Source organism: Solenopsis invicta, chromosome 2, assembly GCF_016802725.1.
Source record: "Solenopsis invicta isolate M01_SB chromosome 2, UNIL_Sinv_3.0, whole genome shotgun sequence".
Lineage (NCBI taxonomy): Eukaryota > Metazoa > Arthropoda > Insecta > Hymenoptera > Formicidae > Solenopsis > Solenopsis invicta.
Genome location: NC_052665.1, coordinates 14628746 through 14655358, shown reverse-complemented (window position 1 = coordinate 14655358; position 26613 = coordinate 14628746). Strand labels below are relative to the sequence as shown.

Sequence of the window (26613 nt, the reverse complement as noted above, 5' to 3'; positions counted from 1 at the left end):
TGTATCGCTGGGGTAACAAGATAAATATAAGTAGAAATAAAATTATCGTTAATACTACTATTTTAACATTGCATGTTCTGTTTCTGGTAAATATGCACAAAAGTGCATCAGCCTTTGATAACCTTGATTTTGACGTACTATATGCTATCACGGAGATGATCCTGTGTGACTTGCAAAAGGTTTCAAGTAATGCGCAGTTCTCATTAAACAAATTTTTACGGATAAATGCATCATTTATATTTCAATGATAAATAAAAGTGTATATTAAATCGTCTTTGCGGAAAGTAAATGCTTGGGCGGGGATGGAGCTTATCAGAGGCTGCTCTCCTTTTGTACATATTTATACCCTGTTTTCTTACAGTTGGTTATACATTATCATATATTTTATATTTTACATTACATGTATGCAATTGCGTAAAATAACAAGAATAAGAAAAACTTCTGTATATTTTTACGACGATAACAAAATTTATAAAATATGTTTTTTAATTAATCTCGTACGAGACTATTGGTTTAGCAATCATAAAAACAGACAATCATAAATCGTAAGAGTTAAATTTACTTGTGCAATTACGTACGCAGTTAAATAAGAAAAACACTTCTTACATATATGACGCTTGTATAAAATAGTATTTTGGAAACTATTAATAAAGTACTCCTTGGATTATAAAGAGCCAATGTTTATACGTATCATCTAAGCTAGATGCGCACGATGACGTGCATTAAAACTTTTAATCCAAATAAATTTTTATTTTCCAATATTTTTTCGTGCGATAAGAATAGATTGACACAATCGCAGTTTTAAATCATGTGAAAAGAAATAACACTAAAAAAGATATTAAATTTTTTGAAACTAATATCAATTAATTATCATAATTCAATTCATATAAATAGAAATGCTTACATTCAAAATAATATAAGCAGAAATTATCAGTTATGATAATCTCTACTTATATTATTTCAAACACCAGAATTTGGGTGACCAAAAATGTAATAAATTAATTCTTTATTTTATTTTACTAGCTAATATATTTCTTAACATAATTCGACAGGAATAATTATATTAATTATACACATTATTGATGAAAATTATTACAATTATTCTTATCCTAATTTTTGCATTAGACAAAAATAAGGCATTAATAATAAACAGAATTACAAATATTTTTTCTATTTATTTATAATGCAACTAAAAATCATAATTAATAAATGAGAATTTAGAAGAGATCTCTACATAAATGTTTTAAGATACAATTAAAATAAAAAAAATCCTTAAACCTAATATATTATTTTAATATGTGTTTACACAAAATATACAAGTTTGTTGAGTGAGACTACACATTTTAATGAGTGTTGATTTTTCTAATATTGAGACATATGTCTCCATCCATTGGCGACGTTAGCGTACCTTTCGGATCGAGAACCATTGGTATTAAGATTTTCTTGCATGGTTCCACCTCATATTTGCTCAAGATAGTAATAATTCCGAGTTTTGTTTGTAAAAGCCCCATACGGGCGCCTGTGGAATAATACAATAATATATGAGATGTCTCACAACAATTTTAACAAATAAGAAAAATTAACGGCATTAATAAAAATTAAATGTTAAAAAATTAATTCTTTGTAATATTGTAATCAAGATTATAAAATTCGTAACTGTAAAATTGGGCAAATTATTCAAATTGTTGTGTATAGCATAAATGTAGGCGTGGCGCACCGTAAAAAGGTATTTAATAAATAAGTTAATTAACTCATTAAAGAGAAAAACACTTGGTCGACGCTCCTTCGCAGTTTTGATCACAGAAATTATTTGCAGTTGTTAAAATATCTTTTTGATAAAAAACGGAACAGTAAAAATTATTAGTGGGTATCGCCCCTGCAATAATTGTATTAGAAAAAAAAGGAGCCAAAAAATACTCTGCTCTCTCTCTCTCTCTCTCTCTCTCTCTCTCTCTCTCTCTCTCTCTCTCTCTCTCATAAGTCAGCGACATATACAAAGTAAGTATTTTTGATTTATGTACACGGGAAAATTAAAAATTCGAATTTGTACATTACTCTGTTAGTTCTGTTAAAATTTCTATAATTACAATTAATGTTCTCACCTATACATATGCGTGGACCCTCTCCAAATGGAAAATAGGTACATGGCTGTATTTTACGTTTGTTCTCTTCGCTGAATCGCTCCGGATCGTATCTTTCTGGATCAGGGAAGAATTCTGGGTTATAGTGCATGCCTTGCATCGAAATATAAATTGGCGTGCCCTTTTCGATAACTAAATCGGAATTTTGCACCTTGTAGGTATCAACTGCTACGCGATCCAAAAACGCCAGAGGCGGATCCATCCGCAAAGTTTCGGACATCACCATGTCGAGATACGGAAGCGACATGACCTGAGAGCAGGCAAATTAAATAAATACTTTAAGCTTGACAGTAATATTAAAGTAATTCGTTTTATTCAATTTTTAAATAATAAAAAAATGATTTATCATTTCTTTAATAATAAAAAAATGATTTATCATTTTTTTATTATTAAAAAATTGAATAAAACAAATTACTTTAATGTTTCTGTCAAGCTCAAAGTATTTATTTAATTTGCCTGCTCTCAGGTCATGTCGCTTCCGTATCTCGACATGGTGATGTCCGAAACTTTGCGGATGTATCCGTCTCTGGCGTTTTTGGATCGCGTAGCAGTTGATACCTACAAGGTGCAAAATTCCGATTTAGTTATCGAAAAGGGCACGCCAATCTATATTTCGATGCAAGGCATGCACTATAACCCAGAATTCTTCCCTGATCCAGAAAAATACGATCCGGAGCGATTCAGCGAAGACAACAAACGTAAAATACAGCCATGTACCTATTTTCCATTTGGAAAGGATTTCTAACCCAAGATAACTAAATCGGAATTCGGCACCTTGTAGGTTTCAATTGCTACGCGATCCAGAAACGCCAGAGACGGATACATCCGCAAAGTTTCGGACACCACCATGTCGAGATACGGAAGCGACATGACCTGAGAACAAACAAATAAAATAAATACTTTAAGCTTAACAATAATATTAAAGTAATTCGTTTTATTCAATTTTTTGATAATAAAAGAATGATTTACGATGTTTGCATACCATGTTGTATGTGATTTTGCCATCAGTTTCGTGGAGCGCATCAAGAATTTCTTTTCTGAGCTTATCTTGTATTTCCGAATGTATCGCAATTTCGTACAAAGTAAAAGCCATAATCGATGAAGAAGTTTTGTAACCAGCTGAGAAGAAAACAACTGCTTGTGCTGCTAAATTATCCCCGTCACACTCTAAAATTTCAATTAACCCATTTTCAAACATTTTTAATTGTTATGATTAATTTTTATCTATTGAAATTATTACTTTTTCTAACTAAATTAAATTCTGATCTTTTAAATACAAATTAAAGAATTTATGCAATTTTGCTTACTAAATCCTTCAATGTTCTGATCTTTATAAGTGTTTCGTAATTTGATAAGAGTATTGATAAGATCATTCCGCTTTTGACCAGATTTCATACGTTCAGTGAAAGTCTCCCAAAAGGCCGTACATAAGAAACCGGTGGCTTCCTTGCCGAACGTTCTCATACTGGTCCAACGAACTAGCGTTGGAAAGAAGAATATCGAGAGAAATTCGAAACCACAAAAAATGTTATACTCAAAAATCTTTTTGCCGTATTTTTGGAACTCGGCGTCTGGATTGTTCAACGAGTTCACATTGATTCCGAAGGCAATAGTGCCGATTATGTCCGTTGAGAATTTAGCAAATAACTCTTTCACTTCCATTTCCATTGATTTATCTGCCACCAACGTTTCGATTTAATGTTAACAATGTTGTTCCAATTATTTAGTAGTAATAATTTTTCCCTTGACATTTGTAATTCCATTTTAGCGCACTTACCTTCTATTTTCAGCGAGTCCAGATATGCATCGAAATTTTTACCGTATTCTATCATCAGCTTGAACATCTTCTTCAATTTGACCAATGTAAACAATGGCGTCAACTTCGTTCTTAAAAATTTCCATGCTGGATTTCTTATAAAGAAAAGATTAGCATAACCCAGTCGATCATTTGAATCTGGTGAACCGTATCGGTCAGAGAAGTAATTAAAATCTTTCACTAAGATGTTTTTAACGATTTCCCGATCGCGGATCATCAAGCACGGTTTGTCTAATAAGTAGGACCCGATATGAGGCACTCCTTCCCCTTGATCATATAAATCTTTCATAAGATCTGCAGGACTTTTCTTCATAAGCACGCAATCCGTGAAATTGCCAAAAAATAGAGTCGGGTTTGCTTCCTTAACACCTCGTTTCCTCCAGTACCCAAATTTGCGTGTCATGTAAAGATAGAGTTATAAGAAGAGTTGTCAGAACTATTATGCCATCTAAACTCCAATAAGTCGTGAAGAGTGCCATTGTTTGCCTACAAAAACACGTTTTTTATTTTGATCTAACAAAATAGATGATAATATGTGTTAGAAATGATAATTCAAAGTTGAAGCCAACGCCCTCTGTGGGCACTGATCCGAGCCTTCTGCTCAACACACACGCACACACACGCACACACACACACACGCGCGCGCGCGCGCGCGCGCACTCTCTCTCTCTCTCTCTCTCTCTCTCTCTCTCTCTCTCGCATTGTATCAAGCCGAACCTTTGTAACAAGGAAATACTGTATCATAATAAATCTTTTTCTTCATACTATTAATCAAAAGCGCGTGTAATTATTCTATCGCCAGCAACCGCATGTATCAATAGTTTACAATTTTCTATCAATATGAGTAACCAATTGCTAATATTTATTTGTTTATTAATTATATTAGAAATAGCTAAGAATTGATTAATTATATGCACAAGTATTGGGCATTAATACAGATATTAAATTATAATATTTAATTACAAAATTTGATTACAAATTTTTATTATAAAGCAAATTTAAGTATTTTATAAATACAATTAATACTCGGTTAATTCTATATATAAAAGAGTATATTAATTAAAAAATACAAACTCCCGAATACTTAACATCTTTTTAAACTCGAATCTGTATGTCATAAAAAATAAACACTTAATCTTTAATAGACATTCAGCAAGTTATTGCAAAAAAATATTACGTTGATGAGAAAATTGTAATAATTTTAAATCATAACTATAAAGATAAAAAATTTAATAATGAGTTTTCACATTTTTAAATTCGTTATCACGTTATTAGATAAAACTCAGATACTCACTTTATCAAACTTAGCGTACCACTTGTAAGAACTGAATGACACTTTTCTACTACAGTGCGTCGTATTTATGCTTTTGCACCAGTTAATTATGTAATAGCGGTTTGGTCTATATTTCTTCCAGTAATATGTCCAGTAAGGGTCTCTGCCCACTGCTTCTTTCAGAGTGATAACAGCTAATATAACTCAAGATAATCATGTAAGAAAAAAACAGCGTTACTTCGCCGATTTTTTATCCGCTGTTGCATTTAGTCGTATTGAGACACGATGAACACACAGTACCCTCTCAAAATAACGATGATAATTTCGACGGTAATTATGACTTTGAATCAGTTGACTCGAATCTGTTTAAAAGCACTATATTCAATTTCACTTCTATAACTATCGTAAATAGTAATTCAAATCTTGTTATTAGTACTTATTTGTTCATAAAAGTGCATGTAAAGTTAGACTGTCATTTGAATATATTTGGTAGTCTAAATGTATAATTACAGCATTACGGTTTACGTATATGTATAATTACAATAATTTGACTAAAGAAACTATGATACGAAATTGTGGCGCTTATTTTTATTTCGAATAAATATGTGCTGATGTAAAAGCACCTATTAAAGTTAAAATATATTGTCTTGCTTACAAATAAGATTAATATTCTTAAACTATGGTGGTATTATACTGTTGGCAGAGCACAAAATATTAGTGTATTAATAAAATCAACTTAACTCGTACTTATTAATTAATGTAAACTAACTGGGAAGTAATAAGGTTTCCTTGGACAAATCGTTTAATTTATTTATTATACATCTTTTCTCAAAATGTATCCTTTTTTCGAGACATAAAAGAAATCTTTATAATAAATCAACTTCTTATTAAATATAATAATCAAATAACTGTATTAACAGTAATAGAAAGTTTAAGATGGCTTTAAGTCGTCTTATGTCCAGATTTTGGGCAACCGTGATGCCTGTGTATTGAGTATGGTGTATCAAGAAATAAAGTTCTTAAAAATGAGAATATATTGCAAGAATTGCTTAAGACTCACCGGCAAATATAAAAATTTAAACTATTAATAAATATTATAAATATTAAAAAATATACATTATAATATAAATATTTATAATTACGAAATTTTCAGTGTGCGAGTAAGAGTTACAAGTTACATAAGTGGCATGAACTTCAACATCATGTACGTTGCTAAATTTATACATTGCAACTTTTGTTCCATTTCTATTTTATCTTATTATTTTTAACGTTACTTCATTATTATCAATATGGGCTTGAGATTATACAAGCACGTAGTAATTATAGTTCTTGACTTTCGAGATGTCTATATTGTTATCTTATCAAAAGAGATGTCATTTTTATACTTATTAATTCTTAATTGCTTATTAGCATAACAATGGTAAACATTAACTTGGAACGTGTAAATAATTTAATGTGTTTTAATAACACTAAGCAACAATACTTGAACATTTTTTCTTTATTATAAGTGTAAATAGTCATTTTCGATGTACTTTTGCCAGTTGACCACAAATCCAAATTTGATTATTAACTCACAATTTTTTCACAACTTTGTGAAAAATGGCGTCAAAGTGACTAAAAGTAATGAATTTGAGAGTTCTTATAATACTATTTTATACTAATCGGTATACATTTTTTTCTCTAAATTTTGTTAATGCCACGTGAAAGTAGCAACTTTTAAATTTAATTTTGTTTCTTTTGACATGATTTTTAGTTTCCAAGATATAACAATTTAAACATAACTTTTTTTCCATGTATGTACATACTGTCTAACAACATTAGACTTTTTTTATGTCACGAGTGTTTTTATATCACTTTTAATACCATATGTTTTTAGTTGCTACACACAAATCCGTTGTCGAAAGTATATTACATTGCAATCTTGAGAAAAGTGACAATTTGAAGAGTTTATCATTTATGGCTCGTTGGCATTATTTTTTTCAAAATTATAATTGTAATTGTAAACTAATAATCAAGCTTGGACAACAGATTCATACTCAGCAGGAGGAAATACATAAGAATAGCATAACATTTTAATATTATACTAGCTTATTAATATCGAGCGTACTTCATTATCCGTATGTACACCATCAGATTGTCTTTAGAGAGCACATCTTGTTATGACAACGGCAGTCAGTCTCGTACGAAATATCTTAGCATAAACATCTTAATAAACGTCTCTCTTCTAATTAATATTGAACCTGGATCTTTTTTCTTCCTTTTCGACCTTCCTATCTACTACAAGAATTACAATTTAGTTGTTGAAATATAAAAAACTTGTTGCTCATAATGAGTGTAATCGCTCCACAATATTAAGGGTGACTTCGAATTTCGATTAACTTAATTGGCGATTTAATATACATTATAAAAAGGAAGATGAAATTAAAAATGACAAATTATGCTGTTGAAAATTTTTATGTAAATAATCTTGCCGGTTGAATTGATTGCCGATTAATCAAAGTTTGATTAAAGTCATTCATAGGTGTTTATCATAAAATATTAATGTGTAACTGCACTCAAGAACATATGATTTTTTAACAGTATTGAAAGAACTGTTGTGTCCTGTCGGTACAAAAATCCTTTGATCGAAACTCGGCAAATACATTCACAAATAAAACATTATCTCACGAGACAAACGTCGCAAATATAAAGTATCGAATACGAAATAAATAATTGAAAATGAGAATATAAGAACAAACAATAATTTCTTGAAACTCTCACCGTCGTATGGACAAATTATGGAATGTTAAAAACTACGGAATGTTAAACACATTCGACAGAATATAAGCTTTAATTTATGTCTCAGTTGTCAATTAAATGTATACGCAAAATTATTCATTAAATTTGTTTGATTTTTCGTAAATCGCTTACACACTAAGTTTCGCACTGACTCACATTTCCTACCTTCTTTTATATTTCTTCTCGTTATGTCTTAGGAACTATACAAAGTGTTGATTTTTCTAATATTGAGACATATGTCTCCACCCATTGGCGATGTTAGCGTACCTCTCGGATCGAGAACCATTGGTATTAAGGTTTTCTGGCATGGTTCTACCCCGTATTTGCTCAAGATAGTAATAATTCCCAGTTTTATTTGTAAAAGACCCATACGGGCGCCTGTGGAATAATGAGATGTCTTACAACATTCTAACAAATAAGAAAAATAAACAAATTGAATTAATAAAATTTCAATATTATAAAATTAATTTTTTGTGATATTGTAATTAAGATAGTAAAATTGTAAGTGTAAAATTGAACAAAAGCTAAATTATTCAGATTGTTGTGTATGACATAAGTATAGGCGCGGCTCAACGTAAACAAGTATTTAGTAAATAAATTAGTTAACTCATTAAAGAGGAAAAAACTTGGCCGACGCTTCCTCGCAGTTTTGATCACAGAAATTATTTGCAGTTGTTAAAATATCTTCTGATAAAAAACAAAGAAGTAAAAATTATTAATGTGTATCGCCCTTGCAATAATTATATTAGAAGGGAGAGGGTCAAAAAATACTCTGCTCTCTCTCCCTAAATCAGCGACATATACAAAGTAAATATTTTTGATTCATGTCAACACAGAAAAATTAAAAATTCGAATTTGTAATTTACTCTTTTAATTCTATTAAAATTTCTATATTTACAATCAATGTTCTCACCTATACATATGCGTGGACCCTCTCCAAATGGAAAATAGGTACATGACGGTATGTTACGTTTGTTCTCTTCGCTAAATCGCTCCGGATCGTATCTTTCTGGATCAGGGAAGAATTCTGGGTTATAGTGCATGCCTCGCATCGATATATAAACCGGCGTGCCCTTTTCGATAACTAAATCGAAATTCGGCACCTTGTAAGTTTCAATTGTTACGCGATCCAGAAACGCCAAAGGCGGATACATCCGCAATGTTTCGGACACCACCATGTCGAGATACGAAAGCGACATGACCTGAGAGCAGGCAAATAAAATATATACTTTAAGCTTGACAGTAATATTAAAGTAATTCGTTTTATTCAATTTTTTGATAATAAGAAAATGATTTACGATGTTTGCATACCATGTCATATGTGATTTTGCCATCATTTTCGTGGAGCGCATCAAGAATTTCTTTTCTGAGCTTATCTTGTATTTCCGAATGTATTGCGAGTTCATACAAAGTAAAAGCCATTATCGATGAAGAACTTTCGTAACCAGCTGTGAAGAAAACAGCTGCTTGTGCTACTAGATCGTCCCCGTCAAACTCTAAAATTTCAATTAACTCATTTTCAAACGTTTTTATTTGTTATTATTAATTTTTATTTATTTAAATTATTGCTAAAGCAAATTAAATTCTTATCTTTTAAATGCAAATTGAAGAATTCATGCATTAAGAACGTTTGAATCATTTTGCTTACTGAATCCTCCAATGTTCTGATCTTTATAAGTGTTTCGAAGTTCGATAAGAGTATCAATGAGATCATTCCTCTTTCGACCAGATTTCATACGTTCAGTGAGAGTCTCCCAAAGGACCGTACGTAAGAAACCAGTGGCTTCCTTGCCAAACGTTCTCATACCGGTCCAACGAAATAACGTTGGTAAGAAGAACATCGAAAGAAATTCGAAACCACGGACAATGTTATACTCAAAAACCTTTTTGCCATATTTTCGAAACTCGGCATCTGGATTGTTCAACGAGTTCACAATGAGTCCGTAAGCAGTAATGCCAATTATGTCCGTAGCGAATTTGGCAGTTAACTCTTTCACTTCCATTTCCATTCCTTTATCTGTTGCCAACGTTTCGATTTAATATTAACAATGTTGTTCCAATTATTTGGTAGTAATAATTTTTCCTTCGACATTTGTAATTCCATTTTATTGCACTTACTTTCCAATTTCAGCGAGTCAAGATATGTATCGAGATTTTTACCGCATTCTGTCATCAGCTTAAACATCTTCTTCAGTTTGCCCGGTGTGAATACTGGCGTCAACTTCGTTCTTAAAAATTTCCAGGCTGGATTTTTTATAAAGAAAAGATTAGCGTAACCCAATCGATCATTCGTATCTGGCGAACCGTATCGGTCAGAGAAGTAATTAAAATCTTTCACTAAAATGTTTTTAACGATTTCCCGATCGCGGATCATCAAGCACGGCTTGTCTAATAAGTAGAACCCGATATAAGGCACTCCTTCCCCTTGATCATATAAATCTTTCATAAAATGTGAAGGATTTTTCTTCATAAGCATGCAATCCATGAAATTGCCAAAAAATGGAGTCGGTGTCGCTTCTCTAACACCTCGTTTCCTCCAGTACCCAAATTTGCGTGTCATATAAAGATAGATAACTATAAGGAGAGTTGTCAAAACTATTATGCCATCTAAACTCCAGTAAGCCGTCAAGAGTGCCATTGTTCACTTTCCCTACAAAAACACATTTTTATGTTGATCTCAAAAAAATAGATGATAATATGAGCACAACCCGTCGCTACTATTTATTTGTTTATTAATTATATTACAAATAGCTAAAGAATCGATCAATTATGTACGCAAGTATTGGATTTACATTATTACAGATATAAATTTGATTGCAAATCAGATTTTTATTATAAAGTAAATTTAAGTATTTTAGAAATACAATTAGATATTAATACTCGGTTAATTTTACATAAAACTGCTATACAAAAAGGCGTATTAATAAAGAAAAATACAAACTCCCGTATACTTAACATTTTTTCAAACTTCTGTATCATTAAAAATATACACTTAATATTTAATTACACTCAACAAATTATCACAAAAAAATATTACGTTAATGAGAAAATCATAATAATTTTAATTTTCATAACTATAAAGGTAAATATTTAATAATGAGTTTTCACATTTTTAAATTCCTCATCACGTTATTAAATAAAACTCAGACACTTACGTAATCAAAGGTCCCGTACCACTTGTAAGAATGAGACTTTTCACTAAAATGCATCTTATTTATGCTTTTCCAACGGCGGTGGAAAGTCTTTTTAGACTGATAACAGTCAATATGATAACTCAGGCACGATAATGTGTATGGTAAAAGAAAAACAAATAATACACGTTAACTTCTCTGATTTTTTATCTGCTTTTCCTTTTAACTTTTAAAGTTAAGTACACGATAAACGCACAGTCTCCTTTCATAATTGCATCGTAATAACAATGATAATGTCAACGGCAATTATGGCGTTATGTTATTTGTGCGCGACAAAAGCGTTAAAAGTGAGCGAGCGAGATAGTGTAAGAGAGAGTTGGAGCGACGGAGAGAGCGATAGCCCAGCAATAAAGAAAGTCTCGGGTTGCGAATAGCGTGATTTATTTCCCGCACTACAGTTGTGTCGAGCGCGCGCGAAATGACTACGTTTAAAGATATACAGAAAGTACCAAGAGAGATGCCAAAATCAATGTCTAATCATAAAAGCCGATTTGATTATAATTGTGCGTATATGTTCTTTCTCTATAATCTCGCAAGTGACTGAGGCACACGCTCGATGCTTGTGCCTTATAAAAGCTGTGATCCTTCTCGAAAAATCCAGGCGGGAAAACAGTAAATGGACAACGATCTCTTCGTCCTACAGATCTTTCGAAAAGGCTCGTTAATTGCTGTTAGACAAGTATTTATTTATTTCAGCCTCGCGCTCTTCCGCTCGCGCGCGTCGACTCGCTGAAAGAACGGAAAGAGCGTTACAATTACAAGCGCGATGTTTTTACATTGCCATCGTCCCAAACATTATTTTTTATAAATAAGAGTCCATATAAAAGCATCTGTTCAAGTTAAAATATTTTGTCTTGCTTTTAAATCAGATTAATATTCTCACACCGTGGTAGTATTATACTGTCGGCGGATCGCAAAATATTAGTGCGTTAATAAAATCAGTTCAACTCGTAATTATTAATTAATGTAAACTGGGAAATAATAAGTTTCCCTTGAAAAAACCGTTTATTTTATTAATTATATAACTTTTCTCAAAATGTTTCCTCTTTTCAAGACATAAAAGAAATTTTTGTAGTAAATCAATAAACTTTTTATTAATTTATTATTATTATAAGAAAAATATATTCTGAATGAAAGTTGAATGGTTCAAGAATTATAGCAACAATTTGGAAATTTTTTTTTTAAATTATTATTTATATTTCCCCCGACTTTATTTGTTTTCTTTTTGATTTTAAATTATTTTAATGACAGAATTAAAGCTTATTTTTGTACAAATCTAACCATATATAATAAAATTTCTTTCCGCTATATTATTTTTGAAAAATAATTACGAACCCTATGTGTATATGTACGCTGTATGTATGTACATACCTGTTCATGCGCTCGATTCTTTTGCGCTGGAACGGATTCGTCTCATGCGTTATTACACGCAGAGAAAAGATTAGCCAACAAAGCTAAAATTTAGTTGTAGCAACTAAGATGTGTCTTTAAAATAGGGACAGCTAATATCGTTGCTGCCGGAGCTAAATTTATTAGTTATTAAAATTAGCAGTTACAGCAAGAAATATTCACTGCCAGAATCAAATAATGTTTAGCAAATGCGTATATAGTTTCACGCTCCTAAGTCCCGGTCTACAACAGGTGTAGTAAGCCTTAAGCCGTAAGAAATTGACCAATCATAGTTGAATATGAGGAGAATAATCGACCATGGTTAATTTTTACGATTTAAGGCTTGCAACATTAATTGTAGTCCGGGACTAAGATATTGAGGAATAGCTGCCACTTTTTTAGCTACACGTGTTAAAACACACATTTTATTTTAGCTAATAAAACTGTGATTCACAGCAAATATATTTTATCTTTAATAGTCAATTTTTAGCACTGATAGAAAATATCGAACTAGCTACTAATATTTAGTTACCACTTCTAAGTCATTTTTTTCCGTGTAGGCGAGAGAGCACAAATTGAAGGCGAATCAGTACATAGTATTGAATGAATACTGAATTAAAAGTTTTCTAAGTATATAATAATAATAATAATTGAAATAATAAAGTAATAGTGAATTTTTTAAACTCGAATGCCAAAATTAGTCAAATATTTTTGGTGATGTCAAAGTATGTAGTCTGTTAAATAAGAACGTGGTCGCCTTATTCACTACTGGTAAATGTATTCCTCTCAATTTTTTGTTGCTGTTAGTCTTTTGTAAGAAAAACACATTAAGCGTCATGAGTGTCAAATACACGACGCGCTACGAGGTTGCGTTTCTATGCAGCTATCCGAAAATGTCTCGAGATATTATATGCTTGTTGAGATTGACCAAATTTGTTTGACGCTACTATACGCATTCGTATAGAACATTCGTCAGTAAAAAATACGTCACTAAAATCTCGATTGATGTTCTAGCTCGTCGAAGCGAGTCACTTGTTCACATGTTTTTCACGCAACAGAAGTTTATTGTACTGCGGCATATCATGTCATGAGCACGGATATGGGTTTGAATAGTTACATACGATATATCAAACCTCTTTGAAATTGAATCTTTCTTCAAAGTGCATCGAAGACATAGGTTTCCTCTATCGGCTCACAAAAAATTAAGAGCGATATTTTTACCAGTTGTGAATAAGACTGACCACGCTCTTATTTAACAGACTGTAATACTTTGGAGACAATTAAAAACAAGTTATGAATAAAAAAATTATTGTATTATTTTTACAAAATATCGATAATTTAATTTTGACTGTAGAGCAGCTAATTGCAATGATCAATGTATTCCATTGACGAAGGTTAGGCAATCCAGAAATTCCTATAATGCCCCATACCGACAAAGCATCGAAGCGCGTTTATTTAAACAACGTATATGAAGAATAACAATAGCAACATACATTACTTCAATGCTATTTTATGCAAACCGCACGATAAATAAGATATTGAATAAAACTCTATTTTTTAATTTTTACAGCAGCTCCAAAGCATAAAATCGACTTAAATGATGACGTGATTGGTTAAATTGCCATTCGTGAGAGCTCGCATTTTCCAAACCTACATGCAAGTAAATCCTCCGTACACGAATCAGTATACACAGGGTGTCTCGAAGCTGTTTCTTTCGATTAGATATTAGAAATTTGTGAAATTTAACGGTCAAAGCTTCACAGTTTCAAAGAATGCGCAAAGAATTTCTTCTTCAAATGACATGAAATAAATCTTATTTTGATAAAAAAATATAATTTTGTCTTAAACATTTAAAATATTTAATATTTTAATATTTAAGATTCAAAATTATACAGTTTGACTTTATTGAATCCATTTTCATGTGAAGTAAATGATAAGCAAAGCTAAGTGTGTTATCAGCTCATAATCTAAGAGATAAAAAATACAAAAACATCTCGATAATAGCGATTATCTATGGAAGATTCAAATCTAAACTAGAAAGAATAACAACAGCTAAAAATAACTGTGATTTGGGACGCCTTGTACATACGCACGTAGCCGCGGGAGAACAAACTCGGATACACATATTTGGTAACGTACTAGCAAGTATTAGTAATTTCTGTTACCAGGCGATGTATACTTATCTTACGGCACGTAATGTGCCGTGCTGTACGTAAAAAAGTTAAACACGCATCTCGTTAATTTTAGAGCAGAGGTTGAGTTAATGACGATAAGAAGTGATGTCGACTGGAACATGAACGATAATCAATACACGATGCATGATAATTGATAGAAAGTGCCAACGTTAGCGAACAGTATTCTATTTTGCGGATTTACGAGTTGATTGATACTAAGACGCAACCTGTAAAGAAATCTAGTAATAGCAAGATTATTAGAAGGTAGACAGAGGAAGAGAAAATCATGTCCACTTTTGACATTTAATATAACTTTAATACTAGATATAATTCTGCATAGAGACTAGCTAACTGTAAATATTTAATACATTTAGAAATGCTGAGAAACTCGAGCCAACATCCCAGCCGGAATTGATATAAAATTTATGCCAATTCGATGTTTGTTTGACAATTGTTTGTTTCAACGTCGATTTCGTTATCATTTTCGGATAAGATAGTAAAGTTAGCCTTTTTTTTCTTCGCCAGATAATATTACACTCGACCATTCAGTTTCTACTTTAATATGTAATTCTTTGAATGAAAAAAAAAATCTTACAAATCTTTTCTGATATATTAATAATATAACGTTTTTTCTTTATAAGAAAATCGTTTTGTAAAATATTACTGCGTTGTTTTATTACTTGTTACATTATTTGATAATATTATATAATTGTGTAAGATACATATATTACTTTATTTTAAAAGTTTAGAGTTAATTATTTCATTAAAAAAAATTAAACTTGGTATTTTCATCAATTTTCACTATTTTATTTTACTTTTTTAATTAAACAAATTGGGAGAATCTCTTAATTATTATTCAGTTGGCAAACATTGATTTTCAAATGTACGTCAGCATTGTTTTTTTCGAGAGAGCAGGAAGTTTCGCGTTTGCTATCATTATCTTATTTACGCAAGTAAGCTTGGAAAGTTCCGTGCAGCCTAATAAACGTACAGCTCTGTCATTTTCTAATCAAATATAATAGCACACTGTAATATGATTCGTGTCCGCGCGGCTGCAAGATACACGCGCGCGTCAAACAGTGCCAATATCCTCTTGCATATATTGCGACTCGCAATCTATAACGCGAATACATCAACTACAGCATGACAAGCACATATAATAGCACATATAATCTATAATTACATAATTTTTTTTTTTTTCATTTCAAAACCGGATCATGCTACTGGGAGTTACGTGTTTATTATCGAATTCCTATCAATGAAGACGAGGCGAAGATGGGAGCTATCTTCCCCTCTTCTGATAGCAACGCAGTTTATCATTTAGGTCTCGTGAACCGTGTAAAATAATATGAGCTTGAAGAGAGATTGCGGGCCCGTTCTCCGGGAAAAGGCGGCAACTGCAATCCGCCACCGTGAAGCAGCGTCGGGTATCCGCGTCGAGTCACGTGAGGTCACCTGAAAGAACCCTGGCTACTGTTTCCGCGCACGCGATCGCCTTGCGCGGCACGCAGGGCCCTAATTCCTCGCGCATGGAATCTCCCCGTCGCGGCCGTCGCCTTCTCGCGGGAGCAACCCTTCCGCGAACGGACTCCCGGCGGCGCATTGCGCGATCAGCAACAAAGTATCTTGCTAAATATATACTCCGTCTCCTCTTTCGCCTCTATCGAGTCCCTGTGTATTATGAACTTCTAAGAGAAGAAAGAGGACAGATAAGAGAGAGAGAAAGCGAGAATGGAAAGAGGAGGGAATCTTCTCGTGCAAGCTGGCGCACGCGAGAGGTCCCGCATACCCGCGAGGTCCTTGCGGACCTTCACCCTCGCTCTCACCCTCGTTGTAATGAGACCTGTACATTATATATCCATTGGTGCACGCAGGCAACGCGCGAGAAGACGAAATTGCGAGAAGGCCGATGCGCTTCTGACAAGTGAAAGACGCAGAAGAAGATAGTTGCACGAAGAGACGAAGAGCGAAAAGCGAGGAGGTTGCGGTTTAAGTAATTCGCTAATGATTATCATTTCGCGACTGATGCTCTTGTTTCTATCCATCAAGATCGATACTCTTGTTTCTATCCACGGACGAAAATCATCTTCATGTAGGGGGAAAGTAGGGTTATTGTACGCTTCGTGGTTTGGCATCTTCCCGATGAATAGAGATTATATCACGCCGATATTTATAGACTGAAGGTATTTTTTAAATATATAACCATACGTTATATCATTTAAAAACGTAGTTAATTATGAAAATAAGAAAAAGTAAAATTATGATTTTTCTTGCAATTTCGGCATTCAGAAAATAAGGCAATAAGTCCGTATTTTTACTTTATTCATTTAATCTTGTTATACCTATCAAAAGTACGTTTTTTTCCTGCGTTTTTTGAGCTATTGTTTATTAAATTTACTTAAATAGTCATCAGATAATTGTTTTTTTATCAAATCAAGTCCGCCGTGGACAATTTTACACATCCATCTTGAAAGGCGTGAGACCACGTGAGACCAACTATAGTGCAGTGTAGTGTAGTGTAGTGCAGCTAAAAGAATGGACTATAACCTCTGCGTACATTTATCCCATTATCCAACTGCGCGTACAATTATCCAAGACGCGAGAAATTTTTTCGTTTATTTACTTGCCTCTTTTTGCTAAATATAGCATTACCAAATGAAAAATTGTTCAATATGACAATACATAATGATAAAAAAATGTTTAAAGTTTCTACTTCTGTACTCGTATTGATTTCAACTTCAAAAATCATTTTACTGCGATAAATTTCCCTTAGGTGCGTGCAATTTCCCTACTTTCCCTTACGTGGTGTCGATAAAATCACGCTCTACCGTCGCATAGGTTGCGAACTGTAATTTTTGTCTTGATATCGTGGAAATCTTACGATTATTATCTCGATCGCGCAAGACGTCAATACGTGGAAGGATGTCGGTAAGAAATTGCAGCTGGTATTGAAGTCCCATGAAAAAGCTGTTAGTTGAATTCACGATGAATAGGTGGCGGGAAAGAAAGGATTCTAAAGCGTTGCTGCTAAAACCGGTTTAAATAAATTTCTTTTGTTTAATCGACGCATTGTCTTGTTATCTGCATTTATAACCGGTATAATTAAATGTTGATAAGTTTTAACGACAACAAACTCATGAAAGATTCATTAAATTTTTTTCACACAGATAATTCTTATAACAAATCTCTTTCTTGAAGATTTCGGGGAAATAAATAACGATTAGTAAAGAAAAATTAATAAGCACAATGCGTGTGCCTATGTTTTAGAAAGAATTTAAAACATTAATGATACAAAGAATTCATATTTTATTTAAGAATTTTACTGACACGATATTTAAGTAATTTTAAAGAAATTTTGAAGCAAAATGAAATAGCAATGATTGTTTTTGTAAAATAAAAAAAAAGGCAAAATATTGTTTTAATTTAAAACTTACAAATGCACAGAAAAAAATTAATATCAAATCAACAATTTTTGTTGAGAAAGAATTTATAATCTTAAACAAGCATAATTTGCTTATATGAAGAAAATTTTTCTCTTCATGTAAGCAAATTATGTCTGTTTAAAGTTATAAATTTTTTCAAGAAAATTTTATATTCTTGTTTATATATGAAACAAAGATTGTTAATTTGATACTAAATTTTTTTCTGTGTAAGCTAAATGTATTAATAAATATTTAATTTATCCCATAAGCGCTTGAGCACGTCGTTTCAAACAGACTTTGAAAATGCGAACGTTTGACCTGAATGAGAGGAATAGACATCTGATCTTACACGTATATGAGCCAGTAGATAAATGTTGAAGGAACGAAACGATAGTTCCTACACGCGAAAGAATTAGATACCGTCAAAATGATGATTCGGAGAGCATATCGGGATGAAAACGAGCGATTTCACGCGTCAGTCGAATTTCAATTCCAGTCGTGCTTTCGCATCCGCAGCCGAACGCGAGATCATCTTTATTTCATTTCGTACCTCCGAAATCATTTCGCCGATTGTCCCGGCCCTCCCCCTTCATCCCCCTTCAGCTGCCCTCTCGCCGCTGCGCCGCCCGCGGAGCCTCGGGCGCGGATTATACGGTATCGCGTCGGTCCGTCTCTCATGAATTAGGCATCGGACAAGTTAATGAAAGTTTTCCCAGGCAATTTCGTGTAATAATAGAGCAGACCGCCGCGCCTCTCGGATAGAAAACGATGCGCGTGTATGCGTGAACGGGGCGCCTACCAAAATGTGTCCGGAGTAATGCGACCTGACTGCAGGATCGATCAAAAAGCAAGATTCTTTATTACCACTGATTTCTAAATTTGCATTAGGTGTCTGTAACAACTATTGAAATTGAAATAACCGATTACAAATTCTATGCGGTAAGTCCTTATTTAAACGAGAGAGTTTCACACGTGTACCTCTTTTTTCTCTGTCTAACTTTATTTTCATTAAAAATAATTAATTGGAACAACTCAGAAGATCAGAAAAAAGATTATTAAATTACAATTAAAATGAAATTGAAAATTAAAAGAAATTTGATTATGCAAGCGCTCTTGATTCGATACCTTATTTCAACGAAGATCAACGCGAATTATTGATAATAAAGTATCAAGTCGTATAAAATCGTGAAATTGTATTCCAATTACGTTTGCGATTCATTGATGTTATTTTATAAAAATAAATTTCATGTATAAGAAAAGAGAGACCTATATTTAAAACGCGCTTATAAAGATGTTAGCGCGTTTTCTTTCTGTCATTCTATCCTTATGGTTCATTTTTATGTAAAACAAGAATAGAATGACAAAAAAGCGCGCTAACATCTTTGTAAACGCGTTCTGAATACGGGCCAGAGTTTTTTTTTTGCTTCGAAATTTATCGGCGAGAGCGGTGTTTTAAATGCTGCATTATTTCAATTAGAATTTTGCAGTCCCTTGACAACGTCGCGCGATACCGATATTGAAGCCAAAGTGATAAACGGAAGATAAGCACCGATAGAGACCCCGATAACGTCATAGTGTTGCAGCTATCCCTAATGTCGTGTCCCGGTTGACGCATTTATGCCCGACGTCGCCGACGATGGATCAGTGCGCCGGCATGCGTGATGCACGATGTTTAATGCATGCCGTTTCGCCGTTGCGCTACGTCGCGTCGGGGGCGTAGAAAATTGAATCGGGATTCGGATCGATACGCGACGCGACGGTAGCTCGAGGAGATGTCCGCTTATCTCTCCTACCTGGACCCTGAGAGAGCGCATGCCGTTGCCTCGAATAGAAACGACCGATTCGTTTAATCGACTGCGCTCGATCACCCCGCCAAGACTGCGCGCGCCCCACGAGCCGTCTCTGCAAAATAATGCGGACGGACAAAATCGTATTTCCTCCATTGCGCATTTAATGGCGAATCTATCGCCATCTGATTCTCTCATTTCAGAGGAATCGAATGCACGCCCGAGCAGCAGCGTTTAGCGACAAACGAGAAGCGTTTGCTCCGCTTAATTACCGAGATGTTCTCTCGCTTTGCTTAAATCTCCGCTTGATCGTGAGATTTTTGCGCAAAGACCGCGGTAAACGGAGTAAGCGATAATAAGAATAATAAACGCGATGCCTCCGAACAAAACACGACGCGATAGTAAGAAATTAAAAAGCAGCGTAACGCGCTCTTTTGCGAGTGGTTACGATATAAAGGAATTGAGAATTCCTATTTACAGCGGAAGTCGATGAAAAACAGATCAACGAACGTAAATGGTAATGTGTTCCTAACGGACTCCGTTATACGGGTCGTGTGTACGAGAGCTGAAAGCTCGAGCGAAATGTAACGTGTATGTGATATATCTCATTGTACAATTTCGACCTGACCTTTTCCTTCCTCGTTTCGTGCGTGCCGATGCGCGCAAAGAAATTTCGGTCGACGCTTCATATCTCTTTTCTCGACCTTATTGTAATGCAAGATCCTCTTGGGCCTTCGGACTCGCTCGGGGCAGCCCTTTCGCGCGGTAGGGTTTGTGCCTGAAGGATTTATAAGGGAAAACACACGCAATCATACGGTAAACGCCGTTAACGATTCTTTAAGTTTCGCTCCTGACAAGTTCTTATTGTTGCTATTCTAACGGATCACCTGCAGGTAGATGCACGCGAAGACAAACGCGCAGAGTTCATTGCAGTATCGCGAGACCTTATTTCATTTTCAAAGTGTGCCACAGTAATTGTATTTGAATATGTGAAGAAATAAAAGAGTGATGTCAAAAGTACAAAGTGTAGAAAGCTGTATGGAAAGATATTAACCTAAGGAAATACAAATATACAGAAAAAAGTTAGGTATTAAATCAGCAAGTATATATGAAACAATGCATTGTTTCATATATGAGCAAGAATATAAAATCTTCTTGGAAAAATTTGTAATCTTAAACAAACATCATTTGCTTACATGAAGAGAACAATTTTCTTTGTGTAAGTAAATTATGCGTATTTGATTGCGTATTGTTGATTTAATATTAATTGTTTTTCTGTGTATAATTAAAAACAGAAAAAGTATATGAGTAGAAAAAATTACATCACTTCTTCTGAAATAAGTGCAATAAAATGAAAGATATGAATGTTATAAGAGATCCTGATTTATGTAAGGCCATACGATAAATTCGTATTTTGCTTGCGTACACAGTGATATCGCTTTGTGGACGTGAAATAATCGCAATAACAAGTAAGATACTCATGTATATTGACATTATATAACAGTGTTCATTATCTCTCAGTTTAATATTACTTTTGAGACAAGTCAATGTTGTAAGATTAAGAGACAGTAAACAAAGTTAATCAAAAACAATTCGATAAACTAATCTGAAAACAAGCTAGTCAAAGATCAAGGCAAACACGAAATGCCATAAACATTTTTTAAACGTTATCTCTTTTTTTACATGTTTCTACTCGGGTGTACTACGCATCTATTTTTCTGTTGAAAATATGCGTACGCAATAAAATACTTCTTACGTAAGCTGAGCTCGTACTTGTGTGACACAGTTTTATTTCACCCAAGTTATCGCGATGCTACCGTAGTACGAGAGTTAAATGTGTAATATGAATTACGGCCTCAATTTCGCTTTTGAACGCCATTGTGTTGCTTTTGGATACAAAGCACAATGCGATTCCGACATACCAATCTGAAATCCTCGACGGGCGATCTCACGCGGTCTCATACGCGCACTTTGCGCGCATAAATAATTGACAGAGCACATAAATAAATATTCAGGACCGTCACCGTGCGAGCCAGCGACCAGCCGCGTCCGTTTTCCCGAACGTCCCGGCTCGGACGAGGACTGCCCATGGATGGCAGGGTGAATTTATAACAGAAAATACACGCAATAAAATCGGCCGCGCACCGCGCGGCACCGTGACACCAATACGCACGCAATAAACTCGGCCGGACAACGCGTTCGCAGAACATGAAGCACCACCCTTTCGTGAAAGAGTGGCGTGGCGCGCGCGGGGCGTCCTTTAACCCGTCGGCGCGATTTAAATATTATCTTGTAAAGGGGATGGATTTAATGCATTTATAATTGTACACGGGAGTATAAGGGCGGGCCCCGGGTCATCGGTCGGACATCACTGACCCTTCCAGCTGACCCCGGGGCCGTTCCGGGGTCATCGTCCACCTCCGGCCATGTAATCTTTTCTACTTTCTTTTTTTTTTCTCCCCGGAAGCTCGGACACTTCACTCGGAAACTGCCGAGTCGATCGACCGAAATTTAGGGCACGGGCCCTACCGGTTTTACCGTGCGGCCCTTTCGAGCTCCACAATCCTTGCGCCGGTCACGAAGGGTCCTGCTTCCGTGATCGCCCGCAGGGTGGAACTTTGCGCCTCGAAAATCAACGTGGCTGATTTCTTCGTGAAACTCTTATTGTTAGAAGCGCAGTCTTTTAAGATTATAATATTTGATGAAATAATTAATTATCAGAAACAGAGAGAATTTTACACTAGATATTCGTATTTTTTAAAACTTGGATTAAACTATCCAAAGCAATATGAAAATCCTAAAGATTTCTGAAAGATAGCTTCGAAACATTTTGAAAGAGCATCTTAAAGATATTTATATGTCATGCCGATCAATCGTCATATTTTTGTATTGTTTGAAGAAATTAATATCCGGCGCAATTTTTTTCTTAAAAGAGAAAACAGAATGCTGAAAGCTCAACTTTTTGCGTTAGATACGGTGATCCAGAAGCGCGGCCATATGGTGCAATCGTCGACCATCGGCCGGCACCGTATGCATGAGAAACGGAATGACGGGACGACCGTCCGGCCGTCCATCCGCGCGCGTTGGAAACAGTCCAAGCGTTTTAATTTCGGAAGACGTTGCAATATAACGGTTCCCAGCGAAATGGAATCGCAACCCCTGGGCTATCCTTGGCGTCCCGGTGTTTCCCGGCACGCCGCCGGCACCTTCTCGCTCACGAAGACAACGACGACGACCGGGAACCCTTTCCTAATTGTTCGGGAGGGCAACGGCGGCGCCGGTACCGGCGTCCCGGCGCATTGCACACACGCCCGTCGCATGCATTACGCATAAATCTCGATGTCCATTCTTGGGCCTGCGGAGTTTAATATTAGATTGATTTACGGTTATGTGAACATTTTTCAAACGTTTTTTCAATAGTTGGCAAATCTTCCTGTGTAACGTTGTTTTGTTCATGTAATGTGAGATATACTTTACAAAATATTAATGCATCTAAGAGAACTGCCGTACACAACTGAATAATGTCTTATAAAGAAAAAAGAAAAAAAAAAGAAATTGAAGTCGCGCCGATATCGGGTTCACTAATGTTATCTTCCAAAGTAAGTCAGAAAACAGTCAAACAGGCATTGCTTCAGTTATATAAAGTAAATACCAGAAATCTCCCCACTTTTGTTAAGAAACCATTTAAAGAGCCGATTGTCAGCTATACGATACAAAGCAACCAAAAATTGGATTTCATGTTAAACATATTTTTTTTTTCAGTCGAACCAAAACAGCATTTTCAATGGAGTCAATGATCTCTCAGAAATTTGACAACGGACCATAGATAGCGTAAGAAACTACTAATTATTATTTTAAATTATTTTACTGAAAATTATGGAAATCTAACCCTTGAGTGGGTGCTCCTCCGGGCCAAATCACAAATTTATTATTTAGGAGTTAAAATAATTAGATAAATAATTGTAAAATCGTTATAAAAGCAAGTAAAATATATGTATAATAAAATATAATATTAAAATTTGGTATCTATTCTCTTATGAAATTAATTTGGTTAGAGGTTAAACGTAATTAAACAATTAAAAACACGTTAATTGTTTCAAAATACAGACGCGTCTACTTAAAATCAAACATAGAAAACAATAGCAGTGCTGTTACTATAATAGTGATGCAAAATTAATTTTTTAAAACTTAAAAAAAATAAAAACAGTAATTTATAAATAATCTAAGTTGTTTTCCTTTATATATCCAAGTACTTACTGTCAATTTAGAATATTTTTGAGAGGAATATATTTATGACAGAAAAAAAGGAAAGATTTGTTCAGGATGTCTCTAAAATAATTCATTTATTTTGTCTAGGCTGTTAATAACATAATCTAATGTAACCAAACTTTAATCTAATTTATTCAAAATTAGCGCTGAAAAAAGAGATATTAAACAGTAACGCAAGTGAATAATAAATTAAAATGTAGTAAAAAATTAACATCTCGCATTATTACAATTATTTATATAAGCAATTTTACTTGCTTATATAAGTTTTCACAGTAGATAAAAGGCTAATTACTCGAGAAGAAAAATACGACAATTACGCTATCTTGTGGTTAACATGTGGAACAGGGAATCGGTCCAGAAGGTCGATAATAGAAGAAAGAAATTTATTACCAATAATTTTTCAGGAAAACAAATTTTGCTGCACTCAGTGCTGCGGTGCGTCCACTCAAAGGTTAAAAAAAAAAGAATGTTCACAAAAAGTATGAGTCAATCTAATATATCGTTAGTATTTTCTCTATGCTCATTCAATGCATAATTTAGTGATACATAAGAAACCACTGGATGAAAAAAAATATGCAATTTTTATGATAAAAAATTGTGAGTATTCACAAGTAAATGAAACAAACAGGAAGTGCAAATCGTGATTGTGTATCATATTTCCATTTTTATTACTTAGACGATCATTCATATAGAGTCTCAGTTCTCTATTCGTCGAGAAGATAACTTGGGTGAGAGATAACTGCAGACGTGGAGATAACTTGCGCGAAGTTAAAGCGCTCGGTAGGAAGAAAGCAACGTCGGCACCAATTACCACGTGCGCCGCGCTGGACACGTGATATGTAACGCGCATGAATTTCGGACGTGTCCGTTTCTTCCGGACGTAGAGTTCCCGGCGGCTTATGATATTAGTGTCCTCCGCGGTGCCCCTGTCCGACGCCATTACGCTCGTCCACCTTGGTCCCGCGCATTGTTCTTCTAATTTATGCCAAGGTGGGGTTCTCTAGCCCGCGCACTAGCTCCCCCTTCCCACCCTCCGCCCTTTCGCCCTTTCTCTTTCTATTTCTACCACTCTTCGCGCGGCGCGCCTTGAATTATGGCGGTAACGCCACTAAATCCTCCAGGCTAATTGAATTATTGCTTGAATCACGGCGCGGCGTTCGCCTTACGAAAAAGGAAAGGAAAAAAGGGGAAAAAATCGAGGTCCCTCCTCCTTACGCCTTCCTCCCCCTTCATGGCCTTCCTCCCCCTTCATGCTCGCCTTTGTCCAGCCCTCGCTCGCGGGAATGATCTCTCATCGGCGCGAATTTCCGGGAAATAATTTCGAGTGCGTGAGACTCTCTCGATCTCGCGCTAGAGGTGAGCTCGAATCCGACGATCGAATAACGATCTCTAAATTGGGGTTATCCCTCGAGAATTCTTCGATCGCTCTTCTAATACGAACATTCCAACCGTGCGCTTATGTTATAACTTTCTTCAATTTATTTACGTTTTCGAGAAAATCGTGCTAGGCTGCAGCCTGAAAAAATAACTAGAAACAACGTACGAAAATCGAAGAATCAATATCTGCGTGTAGATGGACGACGATTTTTCGCTTAGATCACTTCGGAGCTTGTAGGGTGGAGCTTGAAGATGTGTTTCTACGCGGAATGTAAAAATTGTAAAACACGCCTGGATCCCCTCCTTCAACAGTGGCGAACGTAAAGTTTAAATGTCATCGATTTCCATAAACAGTAGTGCGTCACGTACACGCTCTATGAAGAATTAACCGCCCCTGTTTCTGGAAATCGCGCGAACGATCGCCTCGCTGCGAAATCGCAGATTTATAGTCGCTCTGGACGTTTATGAGATATTAGCCCGGCATAAATGAGTAATGAGACGATGACGCGTCGGTATTAATATGATAATTCGATTTAGCTGAGCGGCGACCGCCGCGACGATCCATGAATTTACCACGTGTCGGTTCTTTTATAAAAGCGGCGACATAAGAACTGAAAGGTGGGAGGGCGGTGGGAGGGGGAGGGAGAGGGGGAGGGGGGAGGGAGAAGGGGGAGGAAGAGGGACATAACTCCTGACTCAATCAATTTCGAGAACGTTAATTTCCCCCGCTGTCGCGCTCAGAAGTCGGACATTGTTATTACGACACTGCGATACTACAGCCGATCGCCGATCGCCGATCGCCGATACCGATGGCGATGGCGGTGTGCTGTTCGAAAGCGGAATCCTTAATTCGCCTTTCCGAGAACCGAGCAATCAGATCTGCCGTATTCAGTCGCCTTGAGACCAACGAAAGGCCCGCCGACCACGTTAATACCACGTTACTATTTATAGGCGCGCGATGGATCATTGATCATTAGTATATCAGATTCGCCGACG

The 26613-nt window shown here is 35.1% G+C and overlaps 1 protein-coding gene across 1 annotated transcript; it reads right to left on the bottom strand.

The window, feature by feature from the left end:
• Window positions 1-1079: 1079 nt before the first annotated feature.
• On the bottom strand, window positions 1080-11821 carry LOC105197403. The gene is given in 13 exon segments (XM_039445817.1): window positions 1080-1519; window positions 2103-2391; window positions 3124-3308; window positions 3449-3817; window positions 3919-4370; window positions 4372-4443; window positions 5271-5424; window positions 8207-8386; window positions 8922-9210; window positions 9320-9504; window positions 9657-10025; window positions 10127-10658; window positions 11164-11821. Coding segments are annotated over 12 exon segments (3240 nt in total). The 5' UTR covers window positions 10647-10658; window positions 11164-11821; the 3' UTR covers window positions 1080-1343.
• Between the last annotated feature and the right edge of the window lie 14792 nt (window positions 11822-26613).